This window comes from Pan troglodytes, chromosome 2, assembly GCF_028858775.2.
Source record: "Pan troglodytes isolate AG18354 chromosome 2, NHGRI_mPanTro3-v2.0_pri, whole genome shotgun sequence".
NCBI classification, from domain to species: domain Eukaryota; kingdom Metazoa; phylum Chordata; class Mammalia; order Primates; family Hominidae; genus Pan; species Pan troglodytes.
In genome coordinates this window covers 170,750,159-170,763,942 of record NC_086015.1, presented here as the reverse complement: position 1 = coordinate 170,763,942, position 13,784 = coordinate 170,750,159, and the positions used below count along the sequence as shown (strand labels likewise).

Genomic DNA, 13,784 nt, shown 5'->3' with positions numbered 1-13,784 from the left:
TCAGAAATTCCATCCAAGAGTCAAGTCTTGGAATTGGGGACCCTAAGAGCCTGCTTGGGTACTCTACACCCCTGTGGCCATGCTGGTACCTAAGGTGCAAGACAAAGTCCCCTTTACTTTTCCCTCTGCTTTTCTCAAGCAGGAAGAGTTTTTCCCCATAGCCTCCACAGCTGGTAATGTGCCGAGTCTCACCTGAAGCCAGCAAGTCTCAGAGGCTCATCCAAGACCCTCGATGTAATACCTGGATATTGCATCAGGGCACAAGGGCTCTTCAGTTAGCAGATGATGAATGCTGCCAGGAATGGCTCTTTTCCTTCAGGGTAGTGGGTTCCCTTCCGGCCCAGGTTGTGTAGAAGTGTCATCCAGGATTGAGGGCCTGTGACAGGGGCCTCACAACTCTGACCAATGCTGTCTCCTGCTGTGGCTGAGCTGGTATCCTAGAGGCAAGGCAAAGCCCTCCCCACTCTTCCCTCTCCTCTCCTCAAGTGAAAGGAAGGCACCTCTTTTGGAGCCGTGAGCTGTGCAGTCTGGGGTTAGAGGAGGGTGATGCCAGCCCTCCCTTGGCTGCACCAGCTGGTGTCTCAGTATGTCGTGTGCCCCCTCAGTCCATTGTCTCTGGGCCTAGTTCCACACAAGGACTCACCTATGAGTTGCAGTCTTTATGGCCTAGAGCTTTATGGCATTTCAAGTTTATCTGGAGACAAACAGTGCTGTAGCCCTCAGTGGTGAGGTTTACTGGAGCACAAGTTCAGACCTCTGGGCTGGGCGATTCCCCTCTGCTAAGGTTCCCTCTGTGGGCGGGCATCAGTTGAGTTTGGTCCAGGTTTCCTTTCTGCTTTGCCAGGACAGCACAGAGTTCAATACTACATAATTGCTGTGCTCGCTCTCCCCCAGTTCCCAGAGAAGCTCTCAGCACCACGCAGTTGCTGCTAGGGGTGGGGAAGGGTGGGCGTTGGTGATTCAGGACTGTTTTTTTTTTTTTTCTATCTCTTCAGTGCCTCTTTCAGCGATGTGAAGTGAAAACCAGGTACAATGAGGGCTCATCTAATTTTTGTTTTTTATAAAAGTTTTTTTTTCTGTGTAGATTGTTAACTTGGTGTCCTTGCAGGGGTAGAGGGGAGAATTGGTGGAGACTTCTTTCCTACCCTGCCACGATGTCTATCAGTTGGCAAATGTTATAGAGTGCCTTATTTTATCTTACTCTAAGTGCACTTAATAGCATTACTTACTTAGTTTTTAGGTATCACTTTTCATTTTCAAATCACTTTCCCACATTAACTAATTGCTGTTACACAGGGTCATTTTGACAGCACACATGAGGACAAAGATCGATGGCAGGGTCCCTTAATGTCTTTTTTTATGACTGTGTGGCAAGAGGATGAAAGAGTTGAAAGTTAGCATCTTAATGGATAAATATAATCAAGTTGTTTTTTTCTCTATAATGTTATATAAAAGTAATTTAAAAGTATTTTCCTCTACCAATTCCAAAACTTACTGAGAATATTAACAAGAAATCATTTATTTTACCAGCTCATCCTATTCCTTAGCTTGATAGTTTTAAAACTTTTCCATCATAACCTATCATTTCCTTACCTCAATTCAAGAAATGAGAAAAACATTTTTATTTATCAGATAATTTGATTTTAAGGAAATGGCTTTTCTCTCACCTTTTACCCAGGCATTCTCAGGAACTCTGGCATTCTACAGTTTAATCAGAAACAAGTTATATCTTGGTTTAGACATTAAGTGTGAATTGTTGAGCCTCCAATATGTAGCACTGCAGGCCCATAAATGTCGTTTTGTAACCTGCAGATTTAAATCTTAAAGCAATACTTCGGATGCCAGAGCAGCATACACGTCTTTCTATGTCTTTCTTTATAACCTGGAAACTAAAGATGATAGTTGGATATAATGGGGAAACACATGACGAAGTAATTTTCTGGGTAGGAATATTTTATTTTGATTGTATTGTAATTATATTATGGGATTTCCATGCACTTGAAGATATAATTATAGTATTATGTTGTATAGTTTACATCTTATAATATTGCCTTACTGAGTGTCAGGTTATAATAACCCTTTTTTGTAAACAAAGAGAATATTTTCAGTGAGGCTGCTTCCTGAATGAGAATCATTGCCATCAGATTTTATACTATTGGAACTTCTAGTACAGTAGTAGTACTATCGCAGCAGGTAATCATGGGACTTTATGTTCCTGAAATTAATTGCTCTCTAATAAAACTTAAAGGATTCTCCTTTATAGGAATGAATTACTTCCCAGATCCTTGCCTTTCTTTCACTTCCTCCCGTCCTCCCTTCTTTCCTTTTTCCTCCCTCCGTCCCTTTTTTCCTCCCTCCCTCCCTTTTATCCTTTCTTCCTTCCTTTTATTGAGAAGAAAAGAGAGAAAAGGATGAGAGAAAGCAAGGAAGACATAGAAATACTGTTCCCGTGGGGATCAGAGGCAATAGAAAAGTAAAGTGATCAGGAAAGGGAAGACTCAAGATAAATTAGGGGCTTGGTTTGGGATTGAGGGTATGGGGACAGAAAGGTAGTTGGTAATAGGAAGAACCCCAGATCTGGACCTGTGATACACATTGTAGTGAGGCTTAGTAAAAAAGACGGAGGCAATAGCACAGGAAAGGAGAGTTGACAGCCAAACAGGACTGGGTTCAGTCTCATCTCCACCTCCAATTAGCTTCATGCCCTTGAGCAAGTTGGCTTTCAGGTTGCTATCTTCTCATTAGGAAACTTGGAATAATTTACCCACTAAAGATTATTATAGGGTGAGAGCACCCAGAGTGGTGCTTGTACATAGGAAGGATTCAATAAATAACCCTAAAAACTATTTAAAGTAGTCATAGGTCAAAGAGAAATTCCATATGGGGGATAAGCAAGAAAGGTACTGTTGGGGCTCAGAAAGTGATACCCCAAAATGAAAACCTCGGAAGCAGCCTCAGGAGCAAAGTCTCTCTCTGACCTTCTCCTGCCCCATCTGTCTCTCCTGCTTATTCTTTCCTGAGCCAGGTCATAGAAGCTAGAAGTCCTTTTCCCCAAAGGTAGCCGTAAAGTCTAAAAATATTATTCTAACATTCCCCTACTATTAGTGTAACCTCCTGACCATAAAGGAATGGAATGACATCCCTCATTCTAGAGTGGTCCTACCCCATACCCAGGAGAAAGGAATGCCGTATAGAGAAGTCAAGAAGAATCTGAGCAGACAAGACTTGCTGGGTTTTCCACTCAGTCTATTTTCATTAGCTCATATTCCTTTTTTCCAATCATATTTTTACATGGCTGTCCCTGCATCATAGAACCCAAGTGTAAAAATGGACAGTGTCTTGTATATCTTTGGGTCTTCATTCTGAAGGTTCCTGTGTCATGTAAATCTATGATCAGATGAATTTTTTGTGCTTTTCTCTTGTTAACCTGTCTTTGGTTATAGGGGTATTGGCCATGACCCTTATAATGAGGAGGAAAGGGGTCACTCACTGCCCTCTCTGCCCTTATAACACAATCCAGGTAAATTCTAGGCAGAGTGGAGAAACAGACCATTTTGGCCTTTGGCAGCACTTTTGTGTTTCATGACACACTTCCCAGTGAATTATTCTGTGAGCCAGCTCTGTGAGCCAGCTCTACTCTGGTCCCCTTTCTGAACATCTCCTTTGTATCCTGTTCTCTCCTTATTTTCCTCTTAGAAATTGTGTTCTGCTATTAGCAGTACGCCAGTATCAAGGGACAGTTACCCTCACTTACATTAAAGAAGTAGAAGCTTAAAAAAGAAGCCTAAAATGAGTATTGACTAATACAAAGGATGTACATCATTAGCAACAGAAATTTTAAGAACCGCTTGAGGAAGCAGGTGAAGAATAATTTCTCACTCCAAAATTACCTGTGGCTGGAGGTTTATCACTTAAGTTCCTCAGATCTATTATGGTTGGACTTTATGAGTATAGTGAGAAGGTTCTCAAAATCGTGATATTTTATAGACAATTTTGTGTGCATGCATACCTTTCTGATGGAGAGGGTCTATAGTTCTCATCAGATTCCCAAAGTGGTGTTTGACCTCCCAAATTTTAAGAACTATGGATTAACATACTCTCTAGAGTATAAACTAGTGGCAATACTTGCATCCTAGTGCTTTGCTACTTTGTGTGGTTCTCAGAGAGCATCAGGAGCAACACCTAGGAATGTGAGAAATGCAGAATCTCAGGTTTACATTGAATGAGAATCTGCATTTTCACATAGCGATTTGTGTGAATGTTAAAACTTGAGAAGCCAAGTTTCAATAGTCAAGAGATCAGGCCCTGTATTCTGAATTTGTACTCTGGCTCTGCCAAATACTAGTGTCCCAAGCTTCGATTTATAATATTGCATGTCATGACACCAAACTTAAGAGTTAATCTCAGAACTTCAGACCTGAGTTTGACAATTACTTGCTGACTTTGGCAAATCACTGAAACTGTGTGGGTGAATCCTTATTTCTTTACCTATGAGATATAGAAGTAGATTAGCTCTTTCTCAGCTCTCAATTTACCTTTTGTTTCCCACACAGGTGATTTTTCATGGCCTCTCATCTATTGAAATGCTTTTTGTCAACCTTCGATAAATGTCTCTTAAACCCTGAAAGTCACACTGATTTCTTTTTTCTTTGAAATTCTATTATACATTTTGTAACATTCAATTTATCACTTTATGATGTGCTAAAATTGTCTCTAATTGTTTGATTAACATGTTTTTTCTCCCAAGTTTGGGGCCATATAATTGAAGTCCAGACTGTGTCTGTTTTTTTTCTTATTATCTTTATCATAGCACAGAACACATAGTAGATGCCCAATAAATCTTTGAGGATTGAATGCCATGTTTTGAGAGACGATATCTGTAAATGACACACTGAATAGTCTCAACATCATTAATTTAGTTATAAATTGGTTGTGTTATGCCATTTATTTCCTAGGGAGATAGCTATGAAATTTTCTAAATCAAGCTATTTACATATCAATATGAGCTCTTGAATTAATAAATCCTAGTTACCTTTAGAAACAGCCCAATTAAATAGATCCGAGGAAAAGGAATGCATTGAGCTATTTTCCTGCTTCTCAGAACTTTCTTGCCTTTAATAATTGTTTGGAAATGTATAAATACCTGTGTATGTGTGTGTGTGTATATATATATATGTATACACATATTACAAATATATGTGTGTATATATACGCCATATGTATATGTATACACACACACACACACACACACACACACACAAAGCAAATTAAGTTATTATACCAAAATAGTAAAACTAGATACTGTTTTTAACTCCTTAATGAGGGATGCTCTTTTTGTGAAGCAGAAATTTATTCTCACAGTTCTGGAGGCTGGGAGTCAAAGATTAAGGCACCATCAGATTTGCTGTCTGGTGGGGACCTACTTTCTGCTTCCTAGATGGTGCCTTCCACCTGTGCCCTCACATAGTGGAAGCGGCAAACAAGCTTCCTTGGACCTCCTTTATAAGGGCATTCATACCATTCTTGAAGGTTCTACTCTCCTGACCTAATTACCTTTCAAAATCTCTGCTTGTCTTTCCCTAGATTGGGGGAAAAGTCAGAATGTAGAATTTCCTGTAACTTCTCAATGGAATTCTTTTGTGGGAGGTGGGAGAAGGGGTTTGTGAGGTGTTTTTTAAGTATCAGTTTGTATCATCATAGTTTGAGTTTAATTTTTAACTTTCCATATTAAAACAGCTCCATTTTACTAATATCTTGTGAAGAATCAACTAAAGATTGTTTTTCTCTTTTTAATTTTTTATCAGTTACTTACAATGCATCTTTAGACGCTATCATTTCCAGTACAACCAGCAATACAAATAGTGTGGTGCTGGCTTGGAGAGAGAAATCAAAAAAGCGTCTTAATATGACATCCTTCAACATTGCCCAGGGCATTCATGCTTTTGATTATCACTCTCGGCTCAATTTAATTGGTAGGTAAAATAAATCATGATAACTATGAGGGCCTCATAAATAGTCTGGGATGTATATTTGTATGCATGGAGCCTTTGCTACCTTGTTGCTGTATTGCTATAGAGACCATCTCGAGCAGCTCACATTTTACTGCCTGAGAATGTCTGATAATGATGCATTATGATGTGCAGTGTATATGAACTACATTGAGGTAAAAATATGAGAAAGTGCCCAATGCTTTAATGAGTTTTTTTTTAATTACAATTGGTGAAGGGTGTAAAATGATATAGAGAAGGAAGACAGTTTGTGCAGCATCTGCCATTCTGCCATCTTCCTAACACCACCAAATGCTCCACCCAAACAAATGCATTTTTTCGTTGCTACTACTACAGCTACCACTACCAGTGCATGCACACACACACACACACACATCCATACACAAGAGAACCGCAAAATGTAGACTGTTTTTCAATTACCTTTCAGAATACAATCTCTAATGATTTTTGAAAATGTTCAGATTATCCGAGGTTTGTTTACTAGAGGAGAGTTCTTTTGATGTAAAAAAAGTATATTTTAACTGAGGAAATATAACCTTTCTCAGGCATTAACTATTTAAATTAAAAATTTAGACATTCTGAAAGCTGATAATTTGATATATGATATTTGTTCAAACATTATAAAAATGAGGTATAGATGTATTATTGAAAAATTAATAGCGTAGTTACAGAGCATACACATGGTCTACAGAATGGGTCATATTAACTCACATTCAATAGTTGTCATTCATATGAAGATTATTAATATTAGCTAAGGAGCTGTGTCCATAAAATTCCCAAAATAATACCTGACAATCACAGTAACAGATACCTTGAATATGAATTTGTGAATATGCCAACATCAAATCTTCAAGGAGTACTGTAGATTTATTAGAGAAGGATAGAGGAGATGGTGACTCATTTTGGCAAGGACTCAAATAGAAACTATTTAATTTATTGATTGGTTAATCATTTCAATCTCTGTATAATAATAATTACTTTGTACCTCCTATAGTGCTGGAAAAAATAAGGATGATTAAGTTCAGCTCCACAACTGGCCCTAAGCTAGGAAGCAACAAAGAGTATTGTGTTGTATTGAATAGATACAACATTTAGTGCTCTTGAAGAGCTCCCTAAATATAACTGATTGATGTTCAAAAATATCTTATTCCATAATAAAGCAGGTCAAAAGTATATTTGTGCTGCTTTTTTGCTTGCACATACAGTCGTGCATTGCTTAATGATGGGGATAGAAAGGCATCATTAGGTGATTTTCCATTGTGTGAGCATCATAGAGTGTACTTACACAAAGAGATGGTGTAGCCTACTACACATCTAAGCTATATGATGTAGCCTATTGCTCCTAGGCTACAAACTTCTATAGCATGAGACTTACTAAATACTATAGGCAACTGTAACACAATGGTATTTATGTATCTAAACATATAAAAGGTACAGTAAAAATACCATATTATAGTCTCATGGGACCATATTCGTATATGCTGTATGTTGTTGGCTGAAATGTTATGAAATGCATGACTGTACTTGATTATTTGATAATTTGTCTTTTTATAGTTTTTAATTAATTTGTGAACTTTCAACATTGTTTTCTTTCTTTCTTACTCCTGGGATAACTTTAACACTGCCTACATTTGTAGGCTAAGCTGGCTGGAGAGGGGAAATATCAGGGTTAGGAAGAAGGATTCTGTCCCCTCCTGGTTAGGCTGTTGGTTGGTTTTTAAATGGGACTATATGTTTTCTTTCACCTCATACATAGCCTTTTCCCCTTGACAAATTTTTTCTTCCCTAATCCCTCCATTTCAACTATTTCTATTGACAGAACTCATGCTCTATTAGCCTGGTCTAGTTAGACAATGGCAACACAGGGTGCATTAGTCAACCTACAGTTGACATTCATCAGGCTAGAGTTATATGGTAAACTCATTTCACAAAGAAAATGCTGTGGGCTATTCATGCTATTAAAAACATTTTTTTTCTTTCTAATTCTGATTAGCAACTGCTGGCATTAACAATAAAGTTTGCCTTTGGAATCCCTATGTTGTCTCTAAACCAGTGGGTGTCCTTTGGGGCCACTCAGCCAGTGTAATAGCCGTCCAATTCTTTGTGGAAAGAAAACAACTTTTCAGCTTCTCCAAGGATAAAGTAAGTAACATTGTGCTTTTAATTAATTTAGTTTTGCTTCCCCGGTTCCTACCCAAATCAACTCTGGGATCTGAATTTCTCTGAGAGATCGTGTCAGTTTTTAAAATATACTGGCTAGCTACTTATGTTTTTGGAAGTCTATATTTGGAAAAGGTGTTGGTTGATGGTTACTTAACAGTAGTCCTAGACAAGTGGGCAAAGTATTTCATTAAATTTTTTCAAATCATGTACTCAGGGATTTAATCTTTATTGGGCTCTCAATATGTCACACCTTGACAGCTTCCAATGTTCTCACGAATTCAATAGAAAAAACAGAAAATGAAATGTTGCTTTGATAAGATAAAGTCCAGGCATAGGCAATTAAATATTATTGCTTTGATATTGAAGAGACTCAGTTAATTAGAAATTGAAGTTAATCTGAAGAACATCAAGCACATTAAGAACCTTTTAATTAAATGTATCAGTTCATTTCTGTTTTATGATATTGATGAGATATTTTAAATATGGTGGAAAAAAAATATGGCACTAGAGCTGTAGAGTCCAGGTTGAATCCTGACAACACTATTTATTACTTATATCCACTTAGGCAAATTTCTTCATCTCTAAGAGTCTTGACTTTTGTTCCTTGGTAAAGCTTCAATCTTACTAATGCCCAACTTAAAGATCCAGTTAACATGATAGATTTCAAGATAGTTGGTTATGAAGAGGAGGGTGCATATAAAGTGTATTGATGATAGTCTTTGAGACTCTGAGTGAATATAAATTTTTGTTGTATGCTAAAATATATGCAAATATAAATTACATAGAAATTCATCTTCAACTCCTTAGCCACATCCCATAAATTCTACCAAAAATTCTACCAAAATTAACCACCATAAATTCTACCAAACTTACTTATTTTACTGTATTACCTAGCATGTAAACTTTTTCTTGAACTTCAACAATCAGCTGCCAATTTCTGTTGATTTTACCATCAAAATGTTTATCAGTTTCACCTCTCCATCTCAGTTGCTACTGCTGTAATTCAAAATCTTATCTTCTTTTCCTCAAAATACTGCAAAGGTTTTCTAATATATCTCTCTATTTTCAGAATGATCTGACTCTACTCTGCCCTCCATTCTGCTAATTTGCAAGTAGCTTGCAGAAAAATTCTTCAGTCTTTCATCTCTGCCCTCTATTTAAATATGAACTCTAAAATTCTTAAACTTTTATACAAAGCTCCCCCCATCTACTAGCCCCACTACACTTCCCGCTTTTCTCCTTCAAATTCATTTAATGCTCCAATCATATCAAATTATTATCTTTTCTCACCATGCAGTTTCATGGCTTTGCAACATGCTCTTCCTTCTGCCTTCAATTCCCTGTCTTCTATTAATTGGCAGATGCCTATTTATCCTCCACATTTTGGACTTTTTGAAGTCTCTTACGCAGACGTAGGTGTTTCTTTCTGTGTGCTCCTGTTGCATTTGTGTGTCTCTCATTACAGCAGGTATCATACTGTACTGATATTGTTAGTTTGCTTTCTTAAGATGCATCAGTATTGAAAATGTAAAATAGGGATGGAGCAAGATCATCGGCTAGAAGGCCCCACCAATGGTCTCCCCCAGTAGGAACACCAAATTTGACAACTATCTACACATACACAAAAACACCTTCATAAGAACCAAAAAAATCAGGTGAGCACTCACAGTACCTGGTTTTAACTGAAAGGATCACCAAAGAGGGTAGGAAATACAGTCTCCAATTACCAATGCCACCCCTTCCCTTTTCCCACCACAGTGTCTGTGTGGCATGGACCACAAGGACTGCAACTCCTAGGTGAGTCGTAGTGCCTGAGACGGGCTAAAAGCCAGTAGACTTGGGGGAAGGGTGGGGGGACATGACTTACTGAGACACCAGCCAGGGCAGCTAAAGGAGCGCTTGTACCACGACTCCCCCAACCCCAGGCAGCACAATTCACAACTTCAAAAGAGACCCCTTCCTTCCACTTGAGGAGAGGAAAGTAATGAGTAAAGAGGACTTTTGTCTTGCATCTTGGATACCAGCACAGCCACAATAAGATAGGTCCCTGGTCAGAATTGTGAGGTGCCCCCCTTCCAGGCCCTAGCTCCCAGATAACATTTCTAGACATATCCTGGGCCAGAAGGGAACCCACTACCTTAAGGAAAGGACCGAGTCCTGGAAGGACCCATCACTTGTTGACTAAAGAGTCCTTGAGCTCTAAATAACCAGCAGGGATAGCCAGATAGTACACCGTGGAACTTGGGTGAGACTGAGATGTGTTGACTTCAGGTGAGACATGGAATATTACTATCTGTGGTGGCTACAGTGAGACACTTCTATTTGAGAAAAGCAGAAGTAAAGTAAAGGTGATTTCCTTGAGCTCTAAATAACCAGCAGGGATACCCAGATAGTACACCATGGAACTTGGGTGAGACTGAGATGTATTGACTTCAGGTGAGACATGGAATATTACTCTCTGTGGTGGCTACAGTGAGACACTTCTATTTGAGAAAAGCAGAAGTTAAGTAAAGGTGATTTTTGTCTAGCACCTTAGGTACCAGATCAACCATAGTGAGATAGAGCACCAAGCGGGTCCATGATTCTAGGCGTTGGCCCTTGGACAGCATTTCTTGACATGCTCTGAGCCATAGGGGAGCCCAATGCCCTGAAGGGTGAGTCTCAGGCTTGGCCGACTTCACCACAAGCTGACCGAAGAGCCTTAATCCTTAAGTGAACAATGGCAGTAGTGTAGCAGTTCTCCCCATGGGACAGTGGTGGTGGTGGTCAAGAGGTGAGGCTCCTCTGCCTATGAAAATGGGAGGGAAGAGTGGGAAGAACTGAATTTTGTGGTTTGAGTGCCAGTTCAGTCATAGTAAAGTAGAACACCGAGTAGATTTCTAAGGTTTTTGACTATAGCCCTGGTTCCTGGACAGCATCTCTGGACCTGCCTGGGACCTGAGGGAACTAACTGCCCTGAAGGGAAGGACACAAGGCTGTCTGCTTAACCACCTGCTGACCATAGAGCCCCAGAGCCTTGGGAAAACATAGGTAGTAGCCAGGTAGTGGTTACAGCAGGCTTTTGGCAAGACCCAGTGCTGTGCTGGCTTCATATCTGACCCAGCACAGTCTCAGTGGTGATGGCCACATAAGTGCCTGTGTCACTCCACCGTCAGCCCCAAGTGGCTCAGAATAGAGACAGAGAGACTCTATTTGTTTGGTAGAAAGTAAGGTGAGAGAATAAGAGCCTGTCTAGTAATCTAGACACTTCTGGATTTTATCCAAGATTCCAAACTGGGACCTTTATGAGTCTGCAAGAACTACAGCATTACTGGGTTTGGGGTGCTCCCTAATGAAGATACAGCTATATCACAACACTCAAGTCCTTTCAAATATCTGGAAAACCTCTCAAAAAATGTATTAGTCCATTTTCACACTGCTACAAAGAACTATGAGACTGGGTAATTTATAAAGAAAAGAAGTTTAATTGATTCATGTTTCCACATGGCTGGGGAGCCCTCAGGAAGCTTACAATCATAGTGGAAGGTGAAGGGGAAGCAAGGCACATCTTTCATGGCAGCAGGAGAAAGAGAGTGGGGTAGGGGAACCACCATACACTTTTAAACAATAAGATCTCATGAGAACTCACTTACTGTCATGAGAACAGCATGAGGAAACTGCCCCAATGATCGAATCACCTCCCTACCTCGACACATGGGGATTACAATTTGAGATGAGATTTGGGTGGGGACACAGAGCCAAATCACATCATTCCACCCTGGCCCCTCCCAAATCTTATGTCCTTCTCACATTTCTTTTTTCTTTTCTTTTCTTTTTTTTTGAGATGGAATCTTGCTCTGTCACCCAGGCTGGAGTGCAGTGGTGTGATCTCGGCTCACTGCAACCTCTGCCTCCTAGGTTCAAGCAATTCTCCTACCTCAGTCTCCAGAGTAGCTGGGACTACAGGCACCTGCCACCATGCCCAGCTAATTCTTTGTATTTTCAGTAAAGACAGGGTTCACCATGTTAGCCAAGATAGTCTTGATCTCCTGACCTCGTGATCTGCCCACCTCAGCCTCCCAAAGTGCTGGGATTACAGGCATTAACCACTGTCCCCAGCCCAACCTTCTCACATTTCAAAACACAATCATGCCCCCATCATGGTCCCCCAAAGTCTTAACTCATTCCAATATTAACCCAAAATCCTAATTCCAAAGTCTTATCTGAGACCATGCAAGTCCCTTCTGCCTATGAGCCTGCAAATGCTAAAGCAATTTAGTTATTTCCAAGATACAATGGGGATACAGGCATTGAGTAAATGTTACCATTCCAAAAGGGAGAAATTGGCCACAACAAAGGGGCTACAAGCCTCATGCAAGTCCAAAACCCAGCAAGACACTCACTGAACCTTAAAGTTCCAAAATTTCCTTTTACTCCATGTCTCACATACAGGGCATGCTAAAGCAAGGGGTGGGCTCCCTGGCCTTGAGCAGGGAGATTTGCTCCTGTGGCTCTGCAGGGTACCATCCTTGTGGCTGCTTTTACAAGCTGGTGTTGAGTGTGTGTGGCTTTTTCAGGTGCACGATGCAAGCTGTCGGTGGATCCACCCTTCTGGAGTCTAGAGAATGGTGGCCCTCTTCTCACAGCTCCACTAGTCAGTGCCCCAGGGGGACTATCTGTGGGAGCTCCAACCCCACATTTCCCCTCTGAACTGCCTTAGCGGAGGCTTTACATGAGGGCTCCCTGCAGCCAACTTCTGCCTGGACATCCAGGCATTTTTGTACATCCTCTGAAATCTAGGCAGAGGCTCCTAAAGCTCAACTCTTGTCTTCTGTGCACCCACAGGCTCAACACCATGTGGAAGCTGCCAATGCTTGGAGCTTGCACCCTTTGAAGTCACAGCCCTAGCTGTACCTTGGCCCCTTTTAGCTAAGGCTGGAGCTGGAGCAGCTGGGATGCAGGGTACCATTCCCTGAGGCTGCACAGAGGCAGCAGGACCCTGGGCCAGGCCCATGAAACCATTATTCCCACTTAGGCCTTTGGGCCTGTGACGAAGATCTCCGAAATGCCCTGGAGACATTTTCCCCATTGTCTTGGCTATTAACATTTGGCTCCTTGTTACTTATGTAAATTTCTGCAGCCAGCTTGAATTTTTCCCTAAAAAATGGGATTTTCTTTTCTTTTTTTCTCTTTTTTTCCATTTTGAGTTTATTTTATGAAAGTTGTAAAGTATGGCAAACATCTTTATTTATTTATTTATTTATTATTATACTTTAAGTTTTAGGGTACCTGCGCACAATGTGCAGGTTAGTTACATATGTATACATGTGCCATGCTGGTGTGCTGCACCCACTAACTCATCATCTAGCATTAGGTATATCTCCCAGTGCTATCCCTCCCCCCTCCCCCCACCCCACAACAGTCCCCAGAATGTGATGTTCCCCTTCCTGTGTCCGTGTGTTCTCATTGTTCAATTCCCACCTATGAGTGAGAATATGCGGTGTTTGGTTTTTTGTTCTTGTGATAGTTTACTGAGAATGATGATTTGCAATTTCATCCATGTCCCTACAAAGGACATGAACTCATCATTTTTTATGGCTGCATAGTATTCCATGGTGTATATATGCCACATTT

General features: G+C 40.3%; 1 protein-coding gene across 5 annotated transcripts in view; it reads left to right on the top strand.

Annotated features, from left to right (window-relative positions):
* The window catches only part of WDR49 (WD repeat domain 49), a 211,639-nt gene that overhangs the window by 79,828 nt on the left and 118,027 nt on the right, over nucleotides 1-13,784 (top strand). For all 5 annotated transcript variants that reach the window (XM_016942258.4, XM_016942259.4, XM_009446787.5 and 2 more), the window contains 2 exons: nucleotides 5,805-5,972; nucleotides 8,002-8,150. In XM_016942258.4, the coding sequence (XP_016797747.2) occupies nucleotides 5,805-5,972; nucleotides 8,002-8,150 (317 nt within the window). The remainder of the gene's footprint in view (nucleotides 1-5,804; nucleotides 5,973-8,001; nucleotides 8,151-13,784) is intronic.